Source organism: Atta cephalotes, assembly GCF_000143395.1.
Source record: "Atta cephalotes unplaced genomic scaffold scaffold00008, whole genome shotgun sequence".
NCBI lineage: Eukaryota > Metazoa > Arthropoda > Insecta > Hymenoptera > Formicidae > Atta > Atta cephalotes.
In genome coordinates, this window is record NW_012130072.1 from 2,986,350 (window position 1) to 3,002,709 (window position 16,360).

Consider the following 16,360-nt stretch of genomic DNA (forward strand, 5'->3'; position numbering starts at 1 on the left):
TTGATTCAAATTTTGTCAAAGCAAATGATATAAAATTAAATAAAGAGGCAATTGTAGCTTTTTTTAGGCAAACACAGAAGTATTTAACTTAGCTGCAATTTATAAATATAACAATTAAGAAATAAAGTTGTTAGAAATGTTTCGAATTAAAATCGATAAATAATTTAATGCACATTTTTTTCAGTAAAACTCTGCCGATCGGTAGCTTTTCTAAAACGGCGAAAACTAGTATATGTAATAATTGCTAAAAGCGATCTTTCAACTTGCAATTCCGTTCATCTCACATGAAGATCGCGTACGACATCATTCGAACCGACAATCACATTCAGCGATGAATGTGAGTTATGAATATTAATTCGAGTCCTCTGCTCCCTCCCTCCATTACACACACACACACATGCACACATGCACACACACGCACGCACGCACGCACGCACACACACACACACACACACACACACACACACATACACACACACACGCACGCACACATACAACGCACGCACAACATACACACATTGGCTCCTCGGTGATTCTCTCTGATTCTCTCTCCTCAAATGAGCATGCAGGTAAACAAACAAATGCACGGCACGCGCATAAACGGAGTAAAGAACAACGTGGATGGCGGAATGCGTGAAACGACAGGAAAAGAAAGATCGATAACAGTGGTGCCTAAAAGGGATTTTACGGACCAAACATTTTGACGTTTACAGAAAACTGGCTTTAATAAGATATATTGGCAAAAAATCGTCCATTGATCGAGTCATTTTTTTGCTTCTTAAGTCTCAATAAAACATTCTATTACTTTATGACAAGCAAGGACATTTCTTTGGAAGAAGTCAGAATTTGTATTATACCTGTATTATACCTTTTGTTTGCATTGAAAAAAAATTGACGTTCTTCATTTAGTAGATCTTTGTCTCATTTGTATATAAACAGAAAATTACAAAGAAACATAAAACATAAATTTTCGTTCACTTCCTTTAACATTTTATCACGAGACCACCCAATCGACACAAACTAAAAGTAACATACAACAATATTATAATTCAATAATATAAATGTATTTTCTAAAACTTTTAAAATGAATCCTAGTCTGAAGAATGGAACATCATTCTTAAAGACTAAAAGTTGAGCCACTCTTTTTGGCTTAATTTTCACTTTTTAAAATGAGATTCCATTTAGAGAACAATGTAATACATAATATTATATAACAGTTAGATTGTTGAGTACAAAATTATAGTTGCTGTTATGTCACTTTTAGTTGATATCAACTGGAAGTACATGGAGTGAGAAAATGTTGCAAAGAAGAAACGTCTCGATTTGCTAATCATTCCCGGAGTATTTATTTCTAGTTCAAGCCGTATAAAAATCTTAGTTTTTGCATATACACGTCGTTGCAACTGAAGATCGAGACGGACGCCAAACTCTGTCAAAAATGTTATTTTTTAATTATTTGCAAAATCACTTCTCGCTTGTATTCGTCTAGATAAATAAGAAGTTCCGTCATCTCGTCGTGTTAAAATTAGAGGCTGCGCAAAACGAAAAAAATTTAATGATTTTTTTAGCTCAATCTGTAAATTCTGAGACGCCCATAGGTCGATTTTCTGCGTGTTACGGCGTGTTATTTAAAAGTGCTCTCAAAGAATATTGATTTACCATTTACAAAAAGATTTTCTAATAAAGATTAAATCAAGAATTACCTTGATTGAGTGAGTATGTGTGTTTGGATATTTTCTAGATGAAACTTTGGGAAAAAATTCAGGTTTCATCTACCTAGGCACCACTGCGCGCCGTAGCGCAGCTGTGTGCACCGTCGTGTGTGTCGCGCGTCTCGGTGTGGGTAATGTTTTTGCTCCAGGGAAAATGGGAACGCGTGTGTGGTCTAGAGTCGACTCCCCTCGCTAGTCCCCGAGTATCCTAGCAACGTGAAACGCCAAGGCGCCTCCGCCAATCGTCTCCAAGTCTCTGATGCTTCGGCCCTTCTCGGCTCCGTTCGGCTCTGACGTCACTTCTGAGTGCAGTAGCGCATCGATCGAGGGCGGATCCGTCCGTTTAAGATTCAGCTGTCTGATCGATCAATCGAATCATAACCGTGATATGTTAACTAATAGAGTACAATAACGAATTTTTTTATTTATTGATTCGAATTCGATTATTAGTCAATCGATACGAAAGTCGATATACTTGTCCACATATTTGCATAATTTTTGCTTTAAGTCTCACTTACAATTAATCATTTTACAACTTTTTTTGTATTTTCATAAAAACATATATCTTAATATTTTTCAATTATCATTTAAATTTTATATATAATTTTATATATAATAATATTAAATAAGACGTATCGAAAAAAATATAGATAGTGAATTATCAAATAATTCTAAATGTTTGCAGCTTTTTTAATAATTTCATATCACAATTGTTTTATCAATAACATTTATACCATCTACTCATAAAAAAAACAATGCGAGTGTATAATACGAAAATAATCATAATAAACTATAACTATAAATAAAAAAGATTATAACTATCGTTATTTGAATTTTGAGTTTCACAAAAGATAAACAATTACAGATGAAGAACGATAAGAATAAAAGAAAGAATTATTTTCAGTCAAAGCAGATCTTACCTAATAACGTGATTTTAAGTTTAAAAAATTGATCAATAGTCGATTATTCTTCTCACATTCGAGTCAATTTTTTAGATAATGGCTTATTGTATAAAACCCATAAAAATGAGCATTGAACGTCAATAAGTTATAGAGTTGTACTCTAAATACGGTATCCTAATCGGAGCGGACAGAATGATTTGGGCAGCGCGAGCGATACGGATAACAGGGGGCCCTTTGCGGATGATACGCGGGGCCCGCGGCTACGCACGAGCCTGAATGTTTGCGCACCCGAGCCGGAGCGCTGAGTAGGAGAGGGGAGGAAGCCGTCAACTATGGCTGGCGCGGCAGGCAGGCCACGAAAGAAATGTGGCAGCGCGTTTCGCTTAGTACCGACTTAGACTGCTCTAAGTGGCGGTCGTGTGAATGCCGGTGTTCGCCGTCGCACTTTCACGCCGGAGCACGTACCATCAGGACGCATCACAGGCCCGCGCAGAGGGCCCGTCATACTCTGCGAACGCGACAACAACAGTGGCAACGACGACGCAGACGCCGACGACGACGGCGGCGACGATACTCAGTGCCCTCAGTAGTGACAGTGTGACACAACGCGGCGAACCGGGCCCGGAGCGAAGAGCCTTAACCGAGATATCGTGGATTGTATATATTCGGCACGGTGACACGTGATCGTCGGTCTTTTACGTGCGATTGAATGTAAGGAGGAAAGAAAAAAAAATAACAAACAATCGCGTCGCGCGATATAGCACATTATATTTTTCCCTTTAACGTGCGCGCGTGTGCTTTCGCCTCTCGCGCCCTCGCCGGGCGTTCTTCGAGCTCCGTGTAAGCGAGAGGCAGCGAGAAGAGATCTGAGATAGAGAGCGACCGAGAGAAACGTATTTACGTACCGCGGGTAACCTAAAAACCGATCTCGATCCGGCGCGGCGTACGCTTTAGCGCCGAGCACGATACATCGGCAGGACGCGCGCGCATGCGCATCACTGCTCGCTGTCCTCGTGCGCGAATTTCGAGCGTGGCTCACGGGGGAGGGGGGGTCACGTGTTATCGTTCCGTCCCGGGGAAACCGCCAGACAGTGTCAGTGAAGAAGTGCTCCTGAAAAGGTGTTGCGATTTTTTTCGGGCAGTGGAGAGTGTGCGAGAATACGCGTTTCCGCGCGTCAATTCGTTACGTCCTCGTGCGCGAATATCGAGCTTCGGGAAGGGCATCGTTAGTTTAGAGAAGACAAGAGATCGCCCGATTCCCCTCCTCCAACAAAATTAACAAAAAGGACCGATATATTGAAACGTCAAATTGTTACCTCGAGAGTGGTCAGGATTTTTAGTGAATCGCCACGAAAGATCGATGAGAAATTAAAAAGATTCCCTCTCGATCGAAAGAGTTGGAAAGTGAAAGAAAGAAAGACGAGCGAGTTCGGAAAGTTGTAATCGCGCGTGGCGGGCGAATGCATGACAGATCATGGTTTCCGTGTCCGGACCCATATCCACGGGGATCCTAGCGGGACGCCTTTCTGGATCGCCGGGCTCGCGGCAGAATGGTGACGCGGAGGGCGAGAAGGATCTCAAGGTAGCGGAACGCACCAGAATCCGGCACGAATCTGATCTTTACGTCAGGCCCAGTTGGACGGACGCCGCGATAGCGTTGGATCAGCTCGAGAAGGTGAGAACTCGTACTATTATCCCCGTTCAATCGTCCTCCTCCGTCATCGACTTTTCCTGTCTATTTCTATCAATATCGTAATGAGATTTACGTCAATCTCAGAGTTTAACTTACTTTTTGTCTCTTTCTAATTCTTAGACTCTATTTCACAACTCATGGTTAACTCTTAATCGAGGTTCAACTTATTTCTCGTCCCTTTCCAATTTTAACATTAGAAAGAGGTGAGGAATAAGTTAAACTTCAGTTAAGAGTTGTGAAACTATGAGTTTCACAACTATGAGTTGCGAAACTGGGCCTTAGAAAGAGATAAACCGAGATTAAAGTTAATGCACACGATTTTTCGGTCGTTTAATAGATGCTGCACATGATGGGTTATTCGTGTCTCTAATTAATTTTTATTATTTTAACAAAAATTATTAAGTAATTCTGAAATACATTGTTAAAATTTTCTGTTGAATTTTTAACATATTTCCGTGTTAATTTAATGAATTCGTTATTTAAATAGTTTATGTTAAATTGATATTCAACATTTCTTGTTAAAAGATTTACGTGCTCCATTTATCGTAGCATAATTCGATAAATTTTTTTTTTTTAAAGTTTGCGAAAAGTTTGTAGAAACATACGTTGATTGATGAAATTGAAAATATAACAATCCGGAGAATATTTGCGTAATTATTACCCGAAATCAATATATTAAAATATATAAAGCTAACATCTGACAGTCTGTATTAAAAGAATAAAGAAATATTTGAAATAGTAACATTCATTGAATCAAACACTTCTTGTATGTGTTTAAATCGCCTCAGTTAATTCAACGATATCATTCGAAAAAAATTCGAAAAAAAAATACATTTGTGAAATGAAACCAGAACCAAACTTATCCAATTAGCAGCAAATAGTAATTTAATAAGTAATTTGATAAGAAAATTCGAATCGTAGATATTCAGGAAGCAGTAAGAAAAATCCAGCTTGAAAGTCGATTGCCGTTTATCCTCCGACATTATTTACGTGTGAAATACTACGTTAACGAACATATTTATATTCTTTAACGTAAATATCAGAGACGGTTAATTAAGACGATGAAATAATTTTTCCAATACGCCATGAGATATGAATATTGCTAAGACATGATATCGATTCTTATTACGCCAAATAGGTAGATGTAGATAATAGTTCGACATGGCATGTCGAACTATTATCTACATCTACCTATGTTCGCGTGGCCCTTTGGTATGTGGAGATAATCGCGTTAACTCAATGCAAATTATATTAACCGTTGGCGATAATGGCGCCGTTATTGCCTACTGGGCGTCGCGTTATCTTCGATCGGCGATTAACGAGGCGCACTTTGATGATCGAAAATGCATTTTAACGGCGGTTAGCGCTACTCGACTCTTATCGCCGTCGTCGGTGAAGCTGCCTCGAGAGCGGTATTATCGATGATGCCTCTACAGTCCGTTGCCACTGCCATAAAATGATACTCCTTGAAAGAGCAACGAATCTCTCCGTCTCTTCATTCCGTTCGTCGTGTCTTAAATCGTTTAATTATGTCATGAGGAAGTTTATACTGGGTGGTCCATTGCGGTTTAACCGGAAAAGTTGAGTAGAAGTTGATTCGACACGAAAGAAAATATTTCACGGTTGAATGAAATTTTTGTATTCAGAAGGTTTGCCTCGAAAGAAAATTTTTTTAACTAGCGGTTTTCCTTTTTTAAATTGATGAAGATATTCAAGAAGAAACTTATAAAAGCTAAACTATTTATTTAGGACCACCTTTCATGAATTATCTATTTACAAAATGTCTTTGCATTACTATTCCTATACAGTGCATATCCATTGAATGTCAAGTTTCTAAGGGACTAAGCTGTATGAACTGTAACGCAATGATTGATGAATGGAATTTTTATATTGGAAAATTTTGAAAGAGAAATTTTAAATGGCAGTTTTTTCTTTTGATGAAAAAAGTGTTAAAGAAAAAGTTGTAAAAAAATAAGTTGTTTATTTAGGATCACTTGTCTTTTTCAATGTATAATAATTCTGTTTGAAAGTATCTTTTCTATTAAACAATACAAAAAGATAAATATAGTAGACTAATGAGAATCAGCAACGATAAACGGCGCAATTATTTAATAAACAATCAATAATCAGATATTGGATTGATCAATAATCAGATATTGATGTCTTCTTTATTTTGTACAAAATAAAGAAAGAATACAAAATAAAGAAAACATCAATCCAATATCTGATTATTAATTGTTCACTAAATAATTGCGCCATTTATCGTTGCTGACTCTCATTAGTCTACTATATTTATCTTGTTTTGTTTAAAATTTGAAAGTCCTAATATAATTGTTATTATCTTTTCCATTATCACTGATTTATGAATTGTTTATTTCTAAAAATTGTTTATCTTCGCATTAATACCCATTCACGCACAATTTACCCGCAAACAGGCCAAATTTCTCCGGAGCTATGCGACTAACTGACGAGCTGTGAACTTTTCACATATGCGGGTGGTCTCGAGACATGTTTTTTGAAAGTACCGGATTGAAGGATCGATTTCCTGCCGAGACTCGCGGGACACGTCATCCCTGGCATTTCTTCTGTAACTAGTGAGATCTCTTGGAATCTGTCGCACACGGAACCGAGAGATCGGATCCTTCTCGCGAACGAAAATGTGCGTACGGTGTCGCGATGCCTGTTTCGATCCGGAACGATCACGTGTTAATATCGATTCGCTTTCCTTCGATCGGATCCGAGAGATTTTCCATCAAAATTGTACGATCTCGTGCGACCATTATCTCGTTTTTCGTAAATTCTGATACCTTTCGTTTATGAAGGAATATCGTCCCAGCGAACTGACAGAAAAATTAAATTTTGTATTACAATTACAGAGTTGCCACAAACTTAGGGAAATTAGAGGAATGTCAGGAAAATTAAAGAAAGTTATGGAATTTTAGGACAAGGACTTTGTAAAAATTCTGCATTATTGTCTCTTTATCCTATAGGTTGTACACACTGAATCTCTGGTATTTTGAAATAATGGAAAATAAAAACTACTAAACTTTCACATGTTAACAAACTTCTCTTAGTGAAGTAAATAGATCTTTTCGTGTTGCTTGCATTTTTTACATTTTTTATCTTTGTTTTCTTTCTTTTCAATGCTCGAATGTTTATTTATATTCCCATTGTAAGTGCAAAAATTTGTAGGAATTTCAAACAATGCGAGCAAATCTAATATATTCTTAATATATATTTCTAGAAGAAGAAATCCAAGTGATTTTCAAATGTTTGATAATGTGAACATGTGGAAGTTGGATAATTTTTTTGTAAGAACTTTTTTTAGTTCACCTTTAAAATCACCAGAAATATGCACTCTCTAAAACTCTTAGACTGAATTGTCATTTTGAAGAATGAAGTCCCATTCTTGAAGAAAATTGAAAATTGAGCCACTCTCTTTCAAGGCTGGCATAATTTTCACTTCAAAGAATTTAGAGAGTACGATGTGTTCGTTTTTTATTTCTCATTTTTACAAATCATCGAAGATTTATCGTGTACATCCTGTGTTTTGATAGAAACATCGCGTTTCTAAAATGCGATGGAATTATAGATAGCAGATTCTTACGATTTTTATGTTCATTTTATAAGATCGCTGAATGTCCACATTTACTTGCAATAATATCTTCAATTTCTGTCTGTCCGCGTCATGTTTAAATTATATCCGTTTACTGTGACGAAAGGATGTTACATTAAATCCACGTTGGTGCTATTTTCAATTGCGTTCGACGTATCCCAGCCGATGGTCCGAGAAACGCGTACCTATAATAAGAGGCGAAGCGAGTAGCAAGCCTCGCGAACTTTTTGCTCGAGTCGCGCTGGGTGGTCGCACGAGCGATTTTCACATCGCGGATGTACCGGGTCGTCTCGTTGAAATCTCATATTTTCGCTCATATCTTCGTCGAAACTAATTTTAGCGATATTAGATCGTAATTTTCGGTAACAATGTTATTCTACAAAATTTCTGATACTTATACGTTACTATGGCAACATATAGTTAAACGATAAGTAAAAATTGTTGGTATTCATGTTTTTTTTTATTGAAATCAAGGAATGCAATACCTTGCGAGTAAACATCGATCGAAATGTTAGTTAAGATATCGTCTAATTGTAAGCAAACATTGATACATTGTTTAAATAATATTCCATTCAAATTAATACTCGTTAAATTTATAATTTTTTATTTATAATTGACAATATCGGCTTTATGCTAAAATCTAAATCAATATGAGTTGTATTAAAGCTAAAATCATCCGATATGCAGTCTTAAACTTTAACCAACAGTGTGTTTTTTGCAGTGTGAATTTTCGCAATTTCACATTGAGAAAAGGGTACTTAAAAGTTTACTTGTGAGAAATATATTTATTTCACTGAGGTAAATCTTTATTTATTAAATATGGTGACATAAAATTTTACTCCTGGCAAATAAGCCATCTCTTTAATTTTCTTATAATTACTGAAATATATTTTACCGAAATGTACAGTGACTCGCATTAATATTCGGACATCATAATAATAGAAATAATTTTTATAGAATTAAGAAATTTACGGTTTTTTAATCATTGGAAACGCTCATTATAAATGTAAGAAACATTAATTTTCTTTATTTAACTAATGCAGTTTTCAATGTAAAAAATATTAAATAAGTTAATCCTTAATTATAGAATTGCAAAAATATTCGGACACTCAATATATTTTATATTTACTGATCCTCGGAAAGTTAGTTTATTCCTTATTTGTTTATCATGAAGTAAATCATACAAAATATGTGATTTATTTCATGTTGAATGAACCTAATTTCCCCAAGATTATATAAGTTAACAGTGAAAATACGTAAAGGCAAAAATAGTTCATTTGATAAACGCATTTGATAAATTTGTTATTTTTCATTATATAAAAAAGGCAAATCATATCGAAAAATCGGTAAATTAATAAATTTGACTAAGAGTACGATAGCAAATATTGTAAAAAGATATGTTCGTGAAGATAGCATTGAATCAATACTTCAGAAAGGACGTCCAAAATTACTTGATGGGATAAACGTAAAATTATTACGAAAATAAAAATAAATCCTGGATTAAGTACTACAAAATTGACCTCAGAATTATACAAAGAAATTAGCAAGAAGGTACATCCTGATAGAGTTCGTCGAGCATTAAAAGAAAGTGATTATAACGGTTGAGAGCTCATAAAAAGCCGTTTATAAATGAAGCGAATCAGAAGAAAAGATTAATTTTCACCAAGAAATTTATTTCTAAAGAACAAACATGGTGATGTAATATTCGCTGATGAGCAAATTTAACATTTTTGGATCTAACAGATGGAAAATGATATGACGAAAAGCAAACGAAGAATTCAAATTGAAATTTGAAGCCAACTATGACACACAGCAGTAGAAGTTTAATGGTTTGGGGTTGTATTTCAAGTAAAGGAGTGGATGAATTAGTTTTCATTGACGAAATTTTGGATAAATATTTAAATATTCTAAAAGACAATTTAATAAAAAGTGCTAATAATATGAATATACGAAGTAGTTTCAAATTTTATCAAGCAATGATCCAAAACATAAATCGCAAATAGTATAAGAATATTTATTATACAAATATATTTATTATTTATTATACTGTCCAAAAGTATTACATCCTCCACCACAGTCACCAAATTGAAATCTCATAGAAAATTTATGGAATTTATTAGCCTACAAAATCAAAAGAAGAATTAAAATTACGATTAAAAGAGGAACGCGCATTACACCAGATTATTTAACAAAAATTATTTCTAACATGCCTAAACATTTACAGCATGTTATTAAACAAAAAAGTTACCCAACAAAGTATTAAAATTATTATTATTTTGTTTTTATATATATTTATTATATCTAGTTAAGTGTCCGAATATTTTTGCGATACCAGAATTAAGCAAAATTCTGTCTATAGTTTAATATTCGAAACTGTATCATATAAATGTTATTATAGAAATAAAATTTATATTTCTAATAACTATAATGAATTTTTCAATTAAAAACAAAAGCCGTAAATTTCTTACTCTAATAAAAATTATGTTTAAAAGGTAATTTTTAAAGTATCATGATGTCCGAATATTAATGCGAGTCACTGTATTTCGTCATCACAACCGTCATCGCAAACAAATTTTTTCATAGCTCATAAATATCAAAGAAAACATCGTAAATAATTTTTACTTTGTAATACTTTGACATTTTTCTTTCGGTGCATTTATTATCGACCAAGACGTGATACAAGAGATGGAGAATTTTTAAGATTCCATGTCGCAGCAATTCGCACGATTGCACAATCGCGAGAGCGCCGATCACCGGTAGAAAAGAAGTGGTGACAGTCGGCGGGAGATAAAAAGACTAAAATTCGAGGTCGATGCTCCACTTTTCTTCCTGACGAGGCGGCTCGGCCGAAGAAGAGCTCTTCGTGCTTCGCGTTTATGCCGAATGAGTCAGTGAGTCAGTGGCCCCGGCCTCCACAAGGCGAATGTGCGTATGTGTGTGTGTGCGTGCGTGCATGCGTGCGTGCATGCGTGCGTGCGCCGTACGTGCGGAGACGCATGCATACGGGCGTGTTTCCTTTTCTTCATCTTTTTCTCCTCCACAAAGAAGAGAGACTGACTCCTCCGGAAGGATTTATGTGCGGGATGATAATGGAACGTGATGAATTAGTTTCGTCGGTGCCGGGGAGTATTGAAGAGAGCGCGTGCATGTGGAAGCATGACGTGTTTCGTCGAAAATAATGCCATCAACCCGGTTTTTGACGTTGTCGTTGTGTACTTCATCTCGTCCCCCTGAGAATCGACTTAATTTAGAACAATTAGCTCGATAAAGGCAGTTCTTTACATCGATAAAATAAATAATATTTTAATGCGGAGAAAGAAATAAGATAAAATTATATATGTTTACTGATTTAATTTTATTAAAGAAATTTTTAATCATAATCTTGTTTTATTTTAATTTATTACATGTGTAAAAGTGTTGATTAATCTTGACTATTTTTATTAGGACGATTTTAGGCAAAGAATGACTATCAAGAAAAAAGATTAAAAAAAAAGATTCAATTAATTGAAAGATTCAATATAAGTAAATTGTCTATAAGTTTCCGTGATTGTGTTAATAATATATTTATAAGGTAAGATAAGATGTAATTCAAAAACATAATTGGAATGTATTTAGCGTAATTATATCTTATAAATATATTATTATCCTTCCTTTCATCTACATCGCTGTTTGTCACTAACATTGTTTGCAGGGTCTTTCCATGCCAATATCAAATTGCTTCTATTAAATAAAATAATTATGAAAACAAAGTATCCAAATTATAGATATTATCACAAAATTTTTTTAATATTTAGAAACAATAAGATATTTGTGAAGCTCATTAAATAAGCAAAAAAAAAAGAATATTTGATAATTTAAATGTAATAATTTAAAATAAGTTTAACTTCTTTCAATTTTCTTTTTCATTTTTCTCGCAATATAAAAGCTTGTTTTTTTGCGTATAATTGCATTCTAGAATTTGCGGAAATGCCTATTCGCGATTAGTTTGTCAATTCGGTAATGGAGTTTCACTTTTAACGGAACGATCCAAACGCGGCGCCGAACGCACTGATCAAAATTGATTTATTCTCATTGAGAATGCAACTCGATCGCGTCGGATCAACCTTGGCCTTGCATCGCACGCAACAAGTATGTGTACATACGGTGCGCGCGCTCGCCGGCGTAGCCCGAATGTTTACAGAATACGTGGATCCGTTATCATCACTGCGTCACACATACGAGCTCGCGCGCCAGAGTTCATTTACTCCAATTTGTTTACGTTCACGAGGAACGATTCAACCACGGGGTACTAGCCTCGACCTGCTGCATCTCGGTGTTCGTACATATTTCATGTATGTATGCGGGACGATTGTGAGTATCAATTGTTGTATTGATGAACGGAAAATGTTTACCTTTTGTTTATTACGATTTTAAATATTACTATGATTGCAGCAGTAGACTATTTTCAGAAAATCTCTTATTTATCTCTCTCTTTTAAGAGAAAAAAAATTAAGAGATTTTTTGAAAATTGTCTATTACTATGTTTTTTTTATTATGTCCTTAAAATGGGATCTTTTTATGAATATTTTTTTTATAAATATATATATATATAAATATATATATATCTTTTTAAAATATCATAATCAATGTAAAAAATCATTGAATTTCTGAATTGATAGTATTATATTATCTCATTTTTCTTTATAAATTTTATTCTCTATAATTTTATTCTCCATAAAATTATATTAATTTTTATTCTCCATAATTTTACTCTCTAAAATCTTAGGAGTGGAATTGAATTCTAAAGAGTGAAATCTTTCACTTATACAAGTCACTCTGTTCAACTTAATTGATATTCTTTATCATTTTTTAGAATTAAATTCGAAGAATTCCACTCGAAAAATTTTAGAAAATAGGAAATTAAAAAATTATTTTTAGAATGCAGAAATAAAAATTGTACTTACAATTTAAATTTATAATAATTATGGAAGATACATTTTTCTATGTCGACTTAATATTCAAAAGTAAATTTTTATTAGGACAAAAAACAACTTTACCTACAATAAAATTCGTAATATAAAATTTCAAGAATGGAATATACTTGTCGTTAATAATCTGACAAGATCGATTCGGAGATCCGACGATTTCCAAATTGTCGTCGATCGAGCGCGACGTTTACGACTCCCAGCACACGCATCGCTCGTTGCCACCGCTGATCCAAGACGATCGTCCGTAAAGATCACGATCGAAGATAAATGCTGAATTCCAGCGGCACGAAATAGCGTACGGGCGCACTATTCCGTAATCTGTGTCTTAATTTCTAGCAGCTGAAAGCGGTCGTCTTCGGTGCGGCTCCACAATACCGGGTATTCACGCACGCGCATATGTGTGAGAGTGAGATTAAAGGGCGCCGACACTACGTGTGAGAGACTTCCAACACTAATAATACCTATGAGAGGGTGGAGACGTGCGGCGCGCATACCGCCTCGAAGGCGACCCATGGAAACTCGTGTATAGGGTGTCCCAGAATGTCCTATCGAACACGATTCAGACCGGAAGATGAATTAGCTGGATTTTTATTTTAATATCGTAGATTGATAGATGCGCATGCTTTGAAAACGAATTGAAACAATCCTGGATGATGCGGACATAGATAACATATATTTCTTTCTGTTTAATTTTTATCTTCAAGATACATTAATTTTTGTAATTAATTATATTTTCTGTACATCGTTATTTGCTAAATCAACTTAATTAATATTAGCTTTAATTAAATTTGAATTAATTTTTTGTTTATTAATAATTGGATACGAATTAAGTGGACTTTAAGCTTATATTTTTCACATGGTTTATGTATTTTATTTCCTCCGATTTAAAAGATTTAATATGTGAAAATTGAAGATTTACAATAAATGTTTTTCTTCAAATTTTTATTGGATAAGACTTAATCTAGAATTTATCATTGAAAGGACGCACGGTATGTGCGTACAGGGTGAGTCACGGAACTGGGACAAACGAGATACCTCTTCCCCTTGGAAGCAATTCAAGGATGGGGAGAGAAGGCAAACAGTTTAATTCTACTTTTCCGAGAAGTTTACCTCTCCATAGTCTGACAGCCGGGGAATGCGGTTGCATCTCTTCTTTTAAAAACCATACCAACACATGTAATCCGTGTTTACCTTAGGATTGTCCAGATGTATGTTATTTGCTTGATACAAAACTCTTCAAACTTATTTATATTTCATTGATTTTTTTTATCAAAGTTAATTTTATTATACATTTTATGTAGTAAGAAGATTCGATTCAATTCTGCCAATAAATTATATTTGAAAAGATTTATAACTTTTAATAAATATAATTGATAGTTTTGCAAATTAATTAAAAAATTATATCAAATTTAAGATGACCGTATATTGCGTACACAATAACATTGTCATCTTATTTTTGTGGTAATAAAATAAGAAAATAATTATACATTGTAAAGAAAATTGCCTATTGTTTGTTTTAATTTTTCAATCTGTCTCGAATATTTCGCACTCTGAACATATAGGGAATATTACGGAGAAATTTTATGTAATATATGATTATGGGAAATTACACGTTAGAATATAGGAGTAACTATCTCATTACATGAATTATGGTACACGAAAGATCATCTTTAAACAACATGCTAGACGATTGAAGTTATTAATTTTAATCAGCGTTAATGTATTTAAAAGAGTTTTATTTTTCATCTTCTTTCCTAATGTAAAAAATTTTAATGAAATAATTTTAATAAAATCTATAAAGATATTCGCTATTAAGTAATTAATTCGGTTTAACTTTCCTCGCTGATTTTCTTTTTTTATGGAAATAACAAACAGATAAAAATTAGTATTAATATTATTAATATTATTAATATTAATATTAAAATTAGTATTAATATTAGTATTCTCTATACTAATTATATACTAATAATATTAGTATACTCTATTGGATTTTCTAATGAATTTTCAAATTTTGTAAATTAAAAACTTTGATCAAGCAGAATTACAATAAAAAAAGAAGATAAAGAAAGAAGACAATAAGAAAAGAAAAGAAGAAGCAATTATGTAATTTTTCTTTAAAATGAAAATTTTTTGAATTACTGTTGATTATATTTATAAGTCTTTTCAATTATAATTTATTAACAGAATTAAATCGAGTTTTCTTATTATATAAAGTGTATAATAAATGGCAAGTAATTTCAATGAAAAATTAATTAAATATAAATAAGTTGATATCAAGCAAATAATATACTGACTTGAGAGCCATTTCGATCAATTCCGAATAATTTAACCAGCACTATTTTATTAAATAATACGAGTAAAACTATCAAATTAATTAATTAATAGAATTATATTTAATGTATGGAAAAAAATTAAAAATAATGAACTATAGAGATATTTTGTTTTAAGTAATGCTGATTAAGTAATGCGTCGATTAAAGTTAATCCTCTAGTTAATCGGAGTTGGCCGAAATGGCCCTGAATAATCCTAAGATAATGGAGACATCTTTCACTTTTCACCCTAGGGAGTCTAGGGAAGAAGTAAAAAAAGTTACATGATTACCTTGAAGTTGGATTCGCACAGGTGCAAAATGTCAATACGAGTTTTCTCATAAGTTCGACTTTCATCAAACGGCAGGAAGCTTTCACGCGTTCTTAACACATGAAAAATCTCAAAGACACCGACCGTCACGCTTTTCCTCGAGTTTCATAAGGGGACGAAAAGGAGGAGTGTACCGGACATCGATGCGCCTAGGGGTCGATCCGTCCCTTTCATCCTTGCTGAAGGATACACGCCCACATGAGCTGGCGTCGTTCGGACGCCTTTCATCTTCCGCCTGTCGTACGATGTCCTCTACCTGGCTCCCATTGTATATACATGCATATGCGCATGTCTAAAGTCCTTAAAATGTTCAAATAGAGCTCTCCTTGCACTTACAATTTTGTGTTAAAAGATCGATCCACGTCCTTTTCTCGGGACATCGACTATTTCTTTAGGCTGACAATGTTATTATCACGAAGATCAACGTTCATTCAAATCATTGATTTTCCGGAGAATACTTTTTTTACCCTCTTAATTTTTGGAAATTTTTTCTATTTTTCTATTAATTTTTATGTAATTCTTCAAGAAGAATTCTTCTTACAGAAAAATATTCTAAATGAAACCGAAATCAGAGGACCTATTAATTTCTGTATAAGAAAACATGAATTTTATACTCTTACATTCCAGGCCAAAAGTTTGGAAACACTTAATTTTTAGAAATTAACATTTTTTATTATTTATTCAAATATTCATAACAGTATGTATTTTAGCAATAATTCTTTTAATTCTTCAAATTCAATAATGGCAAATGAATTATTGAATCTGAAAAAAGTGTGTGTGTGTGTGTGTGTGTGTGTGTGTGTGTGTGTGTGTGTGTGTGTGTGTGTATA

The 16,360-nt window shown here is 33.9% G+C and overlaps 1 protein-coding gene across 1 annotated transcript in view; it reads left to right on the forward strand.

Moving 5' to 3' along the window:
* The first annotated feature begins 4,088 nt into the window (after positions 1-4,088).
* The window catches only part of LOC105627352 (protein patched), a 53,551-nt gene continuing 41,279 nt past the window's right edge, over positions 4,089-16,360 (forward strand). The window contains exon 1 of the mRNA XM_012208638.1: positions 4,089-4,289. Within this exon, the coding sequence (XP_012064028.1) occupies positions 4,089-4,289 (201 nt within the window). The remainder of the gene's footprint in view (positions 4,290-16,360) is intronic.